Below are 9,114 nucleotides of genomic sequence, written 5' to 3'. Positions count from 1 at the left end.
CGTGCCCCCCGCCGCAGGCTCCTCGGGAACAGCCAAGCTCTCCTGGGGGCCGTGGTGCCTTTTCCAATCTACAAGTGTCCCCAGGCAGGACAGACGTAACCTGACCTGAAGTCTCTTCAAACAGATGGGAGGAGGCCCCCCAGAGCACGCGCTGGATAAAGCGGTGCCTGCCACCCCGTGTGTCACCCGCTTCCCTTCCTGTCTGGGTTTCTGTCTGGCTGCTCGGGTCCGACAAAGCTCTTTCCTCTCTGGCTTCCGGCCCTTAAGTCCACCACTGGAAGGGAGACCAAGGTGCTTCCAGAGCCCGGGGAGGTGCCGGCCACTTCTTCTGTACGGCAGCGTCAATGGCCACCAGAGGGCCACCCTCCCAGGTTTAGAGGTCCAACTTCAGGAGATTTTCACATTTCATTAATCTCCTGGTGCAAATGCCTTCACGTTTCACAGCTCTGCCATCCACACATCTTACCTTGCTATTGGCAGGCAGCACTTGGGATGTCATTGTCATTTCCATGGCTGGTCCATCATGGACCTGGACTATGCACAGTGATTAAAGACCTGGAGCTACCAGGTAGCTAAAACTACCTGGTAGTTTCAAATGTTTTAAATGTTTCCTGACATCCTCAGGAAACATTTAACTGAAAAGGAGCAGAAAAGATGTGTCAGGTTTCAGCCACTTTGGAGGTGGGTGGCAGCACTCCTAACCCCAGAGCCCTTTGCTGGTCAGGAAACCGGACTCTGCCCCAACCCTGCACCAAACTGCCCCCGGGCAAGGTGGGGTCCCCCAGACTGAGCCCAAAGTCCAGTGACATCAGCTGGGCCACTCTACAACCTCGACTAAGTGCTCACCCTTAAATCCACTGAAGGCCAGGCATCCAGATACTGGGTTTACTCATCGCTTCCGGGAAATGCAAGATGGGATCGCGCCCCTTGTTGGATGTTTCCCCGATACCTTCTTCTGTGTCCCCACAGGGGCCCTGTGTCCTTCCCTCCAACCAGGGAGCTCATCCTGTCTGCTCCAGTTGGCAGTTCCTGCTTCTCGTCTCATAAATGGGGACTTGGGGCCTTCCTCAATTCACTCAAGACTCTTAAAACTATTCCTGTTCTCAAGAAAATGACTTGCCTAATAATTATCCACATTTAGACATTTCTGTCCACTGTTAACTTATCAAGAAACTGTTAAGAAATTAATGTGATTTTAACGCCAAGCTTTGGTGCGTGTGTTATTGGCTAGACTGAAAAAACCATCTGCATTTGTAGTGCCTTTCCTCTCCTGCTTTTTTCAAACCGTGGTTCAAATCCTACCTGAAATCAATTTAGTGAACAGCAGCAGCAGTTTTAAAACAAGAAAAATAATAGGTACATGGCACGTTTCAAGGATAAGAGCTGTTTTGAGAACCGTTCTTTCTTACACTCGTGTGTGTATAGGCTGGTGTGTACACTGGGCCACCCTGTAAAATGGAACTGTGGGTGGAAGTAGAAAAAGCTAAGAGTCACTGATTTACAGAGTGCCTGTGTTTTGCACATGTGGGCTGTAGCCGCTGGCATCAAACCAAATCTCACAGTCCCCTGAGTCCTGTGGCACTCCTGGCCTTGGTACTGCGCACTGACCGCCAGTTCCCTGCTCTCCCGGCCACTCGCCCCGTCAGTCACTGGACCTCCAGCCAGCTCTGCTCTGTCTAGGTGTCCCATCTGGGCCTCTTCCTTTGCTTTCATTTACACGCTCTTCCCTTCCCACACTCTTCTGTTAGGCCCAGAAAATATTTCCAGGTTCTATCACCCCAAATCAGCCCCCTGCCACCCTGTGCCAGGCCCCCATCCCCACCCACACCCTCAGGCTCGCTTGTTCCTTCAGGAACAGCTGCATCTCCAGTCCGATGGCCCCAATGCACCTCACACACTGAGGCTGACCTGGCAGGCCCCTTCATCCTCAGGAAACATGCCACGAGACACAATCATCAAGTCCTCCGCCCTCTTTCTCATCCCCCACGTCCATTCCACCAGCAAGGGCTGTAGATTTACCTCCAAATACGCATCTCTCTGTTGCCACCATTTCCTTCCCAGACTGTAAGTGGCTCTTTACAGGAAACTGCCCTCAGCAGGAAGCCCCTTTTCCTGTCCCTTTAGCAAAGCTATATTGTAACTAACTTTTAAACCAGGCACCCCCATGCTCTACTCATCTCTGGCCCAAGCACACCTCTCAAATTTTTTTTTTTTAAATTTTTGGTTGTGTTGGTTCTTCGTTGCTGCGCGTGGGCTTTCTCTAGTTGCGGTGAGGGGGCCACTCTTTCGTTGCAGTGCGCGTGCTTCTCATTGCGGTGGCTTCTCTTGTTGCGGAGCACAGGCTCTAGGCACATGGGCTCAGTAGTTGTGGCGCACAAGCTTAGTTGCTCCGCGGCATGTGGGATATTCCCAGACCAGGGCTTGAACCCGGGTCCCCTGCACTGGCAGGCAATTTGGACTCTTAACCACTGCGCTATCACGGAAGGCCCTCAAATCTTTTCTTAATCACACAATACCTTGCCTAGCTTACCAGTTCTTTCCGTAAATCAAAGAAGTAGAAATGAAGAATAAGTAATTAACATGACCAGATCTCTTCCTCAGCTTCCCTTTCAGTAATCTCCTGAATAAACCGTGTGACCAAACTGTGTGAACAAGATAACATCCAGAGGAAGATGATGACTCTAACCGCTCCCCACCTCCCCCCACCCCCCACTTCTCAATGATTAACTGAGATTACTTCTCTGTTTCCCTTTGAAAACTCTCATGGCCGAGCAGAATCTTTGGAGGTGGTTTCTTGGGGACGCTGAGTCCCCCATCTCCCCAGACTGCCCGCATTCTGATTAAAGGCAGCTTTCCTGTCTACCATTTGTGAGTACTGATACTGTAAGCGGAGAGCAGCGGGTCCCCCTATTCCATAACAAGATGGCTGCTGTCACGGCCTCCCAACCAGGCTCTCAGCTCAGATCCGCAGCGCAGCCACGAACATCTTCCTAGGAACGGAACTGTGATCGTGTCGCCCCTGCTCCCGCCTGGTCTGGCCCCACACCCCGTCCCCAGGCCCAGGGCCTTCGTACAGGTCCGGGCCCTCCGCCTGCTAGTCTTCTCTTCCTGCTTAGTTAAGGTAAGGCCTGCGCCCGCTTCCAGAAGAACCCAGCTCGACATCACGCCCTCGGGGCGACCTCACATCCTTCTTTCGTTTACCAGCCTGTTCACAGGGCGCCCGCCTAAGCCACACACGACACACACACACTAACGCAACAAACTCCGAGCGTCTCGCGCAACTGCGCGCGCCAAGAGGGAAGCTGACGGCCTGGCTGGCAGGGGGCGTGGGCGGAGAGCCGGACTCGCGAACTGAAGCCGGGGAGCGGCGGGCCAGGCGGAACTCAGGACGCCGAGAACATGCTTCCCGCCGGGCCTCTTCTGCGGGAGCGCCGCCGAGGGGGCGGGACTTCCGGCGCGACGTGGACTCGGCGGCGGCGGCGGCGAGGAAAGGTGGCCGCGCGCGATGCAGGGGGCGCGGCACGTTGTGTGCGCCGTGTCGGGCGGGGTGGACAGCGCTGTGGCCGCGCTGCTGCTGAGGCGGAGAGGTGAGGCGGCCGAGGGCCCAGACCGCCCCTGAGCGGCCCCTTCTCGGAGAGTCCCCCCCGGTCGTGCGGCGCCCCGGCCCCTCACCCTGTGCCTGGGGGTCGGAGAGCGCGCGACCGCAGCCCCGACTGCTGGGGAGCAGTCGGGCCCCCCGTTACCGACGCAGTGAAGTGGGGGGTGTCTCCGACTTCCTGGGGCCGCGTTTCTCCCTGGTTCCGAGGCCCTGCGCCCGGGGCGATGGCGGCGGCGTCCGCACTTAGCCTGGGGAGCCCTGACCTCTGCGGGCACAGCAGCCTCCGTGGTGGTGCTTGTCCTTACGACACACGACATGGCCGTCAGGCAACGTGTGCGACAAGTACCGACGGGCGGTCTGCTTGTTAAATCGCGTCTGTGGTCTTGGTTCCGTGGATGACAAACTTTTGCGCAAAAGCGCTTGTGTTTCTTCAGGCGACTAACGGGTGCCCCGGGTCGGGAGCTGAGATGAATTGCCCGTCTGACTTCTCCGTCTGTGTGGCCCTCTCTCACTGTCAGGCCTCGTACCCCTAGTGACACTTGTGGACCCTCTGCTGTGAGCCGCCTTTCGTGGTTAGGCACTTTCAATGCAGAGTGAGTGCAAGGTTCCTGACCTGGGACGAGTGATTTAAGCGCTCCCTGTCTGTGAAGTGGAGAGAACACCTACCTCCCAGGGTTACTGGAAGTATTAGATAACATAATTCATACGGAGACTTAACCCCAGTGCCCAGCACATATTAGGCACTCAGAAAACAGTAGTGGTTATTAGTTCATATTATGAGTAACTGTAGCTGTTATGAAAGGTGCAATAAAAAGAGTTAAATAGCAGTCTAGGCAAACTGTAGGCATATATAATTGCGAGAAAGGGGGCATCAAAGAATCACAGAGGTGGTAGTGTTTGAGCTGAGACTTGTCGAACCCAGGTTTATGTGTCCAACGCAAAGTGAGGCTAAACAAACCGAAAGTTCGAGTTTGGAGCAGAGGAAGGCTTTTTAGTTGAGGAGGTGCCAACCTGGAAGATGGGAGACCTAGACTCCTCAAATCCATGGTTGCAAGACTTGAAGGAGGAGTAGGATTTCACTAAGCAAAGATCCGGGAGGAGGAAAGCACTTCTGGCAGAGTCAGCAGCAGGAGCCGGCTCTGGCCAGAGGGAGGTGGAAGTGAGAGCGTGAGGTGGCGTTTGGGGGCGGGGGCGGTTCCGAGGAGCTCCGGTTCTTTATGTCTCAGCGCGGAGAGAATTCAGCGAGAGGCAAAGTGATAGATAAGGGATGTATTAGAATAGGACGCTTGTGAGGCTTACAGGCAGGTGGGCGAGAGGGTGCTGTGCCCTGAGAACTTAGTGGGTTACAGTTTTAAAATCAGAGGAGAAGTGGGGAGGGGGAAAAGACCACCTTCTTCCTCATTCTTGAGTAGACGTCAGTCTTCCATCTTCAGCTCCTCCACATTGGGTGGAGGAGTTTTCTTGTCCCTCCATGGTCAAGCCAGGACTGTCATGGCACAATGAGAATGAACAAAAAGGCAGTAACGTATCCTAAAAATGGTAAATCTTCTCAGTTTTCAGTATAATGTCACCCTTTCCTTATATTTTTGTTTTGAGTACACAGAGTAGCGTGTCCTAGGAATCATTAACTTGCTGAGCTCACTGGGCAGGACGTGGGTCTCATGCCAGCATTGTTTTATTGTTTGGGGGCATGTCTCATGCTTCTGTTGCATGGTTTTGTTGCTAAGCAAGCCTGCTTGGTTTTATGGTTAAGCAAACCTGCTTTCTTGAGTGATCATTAACGTACAGGGGTCTCCCATACTTTCTTCTTTACTTACAATCCCCTAGTGGGACTAACTATTAATTATCTACTTTGTCCCTTTACTCTGTCCCTATCAGAAGGAGAGGGGGGTGGAGAGGTAGGTTGAGCCCTGGTTATGCAATATGTTCTGTTAGGGGCTTTCGACTGTGTTGGGTAGCAGTGCAGAGCTCTTGAAGGGTTCTGACAGGGCTGTGACATGTTTGGGGAGATGTGGCAGGTGGCCCTGGAGAGACTAGATATGTTATTTTACTACTTCAGGAAGGTAAGCTCTCCTTCCCAGAATCCAGACTGTACAGCTTCGTATTCCAGCTTCCTTGGGTTTTGCTGCTCCGTGGGAGAAGCTGATGGACGTAGCAGAGAAAAAGCCTGGTCCTCTCCACTCGGCATCGGGGTTTTTCCCAGTCTTGTTGGACGTGCGTGTTCTGTCACGTGCCTCCTGGAAAGTTAAGGACTGGTAAGGTGCTATGGTCCCCTCCTGGAGTGCCAGAGCCTGTGCCCGTGTAAGTGGGTCACATCTCCAGGAGAAAGATGAGCAGGCACATCAGGCTGTAGAAGAGGGGATTTTTAAAGTTCTGGATGTGGAGTTGTGTATTTGTTCTGGTTAAGCTCTTGTTCTCTGCTGGGCACTGCTGGGCGCTGGGACACGTGGGTGTATGAGACACAGCTCCATGTTTTAGTGAGCTACAGGGAGCGTGGACGGGAGCTACTGGCACCTAGTGTGGTGTGCACTATAAGAGAAGCAGAGGAGGGAGGGCCTATGACCTGCTGGGATGGGGGGGTGGTCTTGCTAATGTGACCTTTTAGTGTTTGGCGAAGCTGTGTCACTGAATCTCTGTTCTTTGGAGTACTGTATTAAACCTTTTACGGTCAAATGCCCTGTCTTTCATTACATTGAGCCTACCCAAAAAACAGATTTCTCATATGTGGTAGACACCTATGTAGTCCTAAAGTTGGTCTTTCCAATATTTGGTTGTGTACTTTGTAAGCGACTGAAAAGGGAGAAAACGGTCTCAAAATATACAGATAGTACAGCCCTTACAATAAAGTAGCCAAAATTTTAAATGTCTTTATGTCTGATGACTTAGAATCTAATTCTTAGTTGGTAATTGGAAATAACTTTTGAAATGAGTTTACTTTTCTGATAACTGAACGGTGGATTTTATTTGTTTCGAAAGATTGTGCTGAATTTCTGCTCTTCTTTCATTCAGTCACACGTTGGCTGCGCCTCTCTATGTGCTTGGCATTGTGCGTGGGAGCATGAAGAGGAAAAAATGGCGTCTTGTTCACACCTTGGGGACGCAGGCAATCAGTACAGCCCCACAGCGTGTTGTGATGATGGAAGCCTTTACAAAGTGCAGGGGGAGGGTCAGGGTGGGAGCATCAGTCGGAGAGTCAGGAACAGTTTGCACTAAGATGTAGTCAGAGCACAGAAGGCCATGTGGCAAAGGGGGGGACTGCCAGGCACCAGTGCACAGAGGCCCAGGAGAGCTCAGGAGTCGCTGCTTTTTCCACCCAGGGTTGATTTCATATACTCTCTTTAATTTGTCCTTCGCCCCTCCCCCAGGTTACCAGGTGACAGGGGTGTTTATGAAGAACTGGGACTCGCTGGATGAGCATGGAGTTTGCACGGCTGACAAAGACTGCGAAGATGCTTACAGAGTTTGCCAAATCCTAGACATCCCCTTCCATCAAGTGTCCTACGTGAAGGAGTACTGGAACGATGTGTTCAGGTGGGTGCAGTTCCCGACGCAGAAGGCTTCCTGAGGGCAGGGCTGCCGTAGTCAGCCGGGCCAGTGGCGTGCAGCCAGCACTTTTTGTTTTGCCAGCGGTGCTGAAGACTGTGTGCGGGAGGCCTCAGCCGCCCTCAGGGAGTCTGTGTTAGAGGCCAGGCTTGCATCCCAGAGCACCCCCTAGCTCTTATTCCTGTTACTGTGCTACCTGCCAGAAGTCTCTTTAATGTCTCTGCTAAATTAGTATAAGGGAGCTAAGGCTGAGGTCTCCCATGGAAGGCTGGCTGTGACTGGTCCCTGAGGACAAATCTACTGGGCAGTAGATGTCAGGCTGAAGAATCAGCTGGGGTGCTGCTTAAACAGATACCTGGACCTGGGTCTGGGATGGGGCCCTGGAACCTGCACTTGAGCAGGCGCTTCAGGTGATTCTGATGGAGGGGGTCCTTTGGGTCTTATTTTGGGAAACGGTGCGATGGGACCTGGTGCCTGGTGAGTGTAGGTTCAGATGGAAAGTACAGCTGTCTTTAAACATATTTGATGAAAATATTGAAAATGGCTCTATACTGAAGCTCTTCTGTTTTGCAGAAAATTATAGTTTTGGTAAGACAGGGAGAAACTCTAAATTAAGCAGGTAATTTAGCTGATTTATTTTTCCATAGAGTGTCTCACACTTAGAAATGAAAAGTCTTTTCCTTTTATTCCAGTGATTTTTTAAATGAATATGAAAAAGGAAGAACTCCCAATCCTGACATAGTCTGCAACAAGCATATCAAATTCAGTTGTTTTTTTAATTACGCTGTGGATAATCTTGGTAAGTAATTTGGATTATCTTCATTTGTCTTTTTAAAAATCATAAGATTTCCGGGAGCTGAGGTTGGTTTCAACATGTATCTGTTTGATATTGGTGGTGACTTTTCTGGATCTGAGGATGTAAAGCTTAAATTTGAAGAGATCAACCCAGCCTTGGACAAGTATTTTCCATTAGACTCCAGAGTGAGAATCATAGCTGAGCCAGGCGGATACTATGTTGCATCAGCTTTCAAGCTCACAGTTAATATCATTGCAAAAAAAACTCACAATAGAGGAACAGACAGGCTCTGATGATGAAGATGAGTCGAGTGAACAGACTTTTATGTATTACGTGAATGATGGAGTATATGGATCTTTCACCGTGCACACATGAAGCCCCTTCTGCAGAAGAGCCCCAAAGCAGATGGGGGAAGTATTATCCATCCAGCATCTGGAGACCAACCGATGATGACCTCGATCGCATTGTTGAGCGCCGTAACTTGCCCAAGGTGCGTGTGGGAGATTGGATGTTCTTTGAACATGTCACTGCTGCTTCCACTTCCAGTGGATTCCAGAGGCTGACCATCTGCTGTGTGATGTCAGGGCCCACGTGGCAACTGATGCAGCAAATCCAGAACCACAGCTTCCTACACAAATTAGAGGAGCAGGATGTTGGCACTGTGCCTGTGTCGTGTGCTTGGGAGAGTAGAATGAAGGTCACCCAGCAGCCTGTGCTGCAACTTGTATTGATGTGTAGACACCATTCTCGTAGCTGTTAACTGTGAGTTTAGCTTGAATTCAGGGTTTGGGGGGACCATTTAACTTAGTTTCTGCGAGGTTTGAGATTTCTGTGTGAGTAGGCTTGGCACAGATGCGGCAATGTGGAAGCCCGGGAGATGGGGTCACACTTATCTGTGTTCCTATGGAAACTATTGGAATATTTGTTCTAGATGGATTTTTATTCACTTCTCAAACATGCTACTAAAGAGTGCCTCTTGACTGCTGAGCAAATGTTTGTAGCTTGTGCAGTGGCAGGCAGAATGGACCAGAAGCTTAGTGTTGTGAGCTGTTTAAAATAATAATAAAATATCTTGAAATTAAAAAAGGAGAATATCATAAGATTTTCAGAGAAAGCCAGAAGTCAAACCTTGTAAGCAGTTTCATCTTGCAGAAGGAAAGGAAGCAGTGAAAACAAT

At 50.9% G+C, this 9,114-nt stretch overlaps 1 protein-coding gene and 1 pseudogene across 5 annotated transcripts in view; both read left to right on the top strand.

Annotated features, from left to right (window-relative positions):
* The first annotated feature begins 3,432 nt into the window (after nucleotides 1–3,432).
* The window catches only part of TRMU (tRNA mitochondrial 2-thiouridylase), a 27,506-nt gene continuing 21,824 nt past the window's right edge, over nucleotides 3,433–9,114 (top strand). For 3 of the 4 annotated variants that reach the window (XM_082422215.1, XM_082422218.1, XM_082422214.1), the window contains exons 1-3: nucleotides 3,433–3,587; nucleotides 6,964–7,129; nucleotides 7,834–7,940. In XM_082422215.1, coding sequence (XP_082278341.1) covers nucleotides 3,506–3,587; nucleotides 6,964–7,129; nucleotides 7,834–7,940 — 355 coding nt within the window. In that variant the 5' untranslated portion in view covers nucleotides 3,433–3,505. Of the gene's footprint in view, nucleotides 3,588–6,963; nucleotides 7,130–7,827; nucleotides 7,941–9,114 lie in introns of those variants that run through there. The other variant, XM_082422216.1, reaches the window with a different exon arrangement.
* Nucleotides 7,949–9,008, top strand: LOC309641279 (ornithine decarboxylase pseudogene; annotated as a pseudogene). The gene has a single exon. The product of its transcript is annotated as an ornithine decarboxylase pseudogene (transcript).

This window comes from Balaenoptera physalus (assembly GCF_965194825.1).
Source record: "Balaenoptera physalus genome assembly, chromosome: 13".
Taxonomy (NCBI): Eukaryota; Metazoa; Chordata; class Mammalia; order Artiodactyla; family Balaenopteridae; genus Balaenoptera; species Balaenoptera physalus.
Note: the sequence above shows the minus strand (reverse complement) of the source record. Positions and strands in the feature narration are given on the sequence as shown.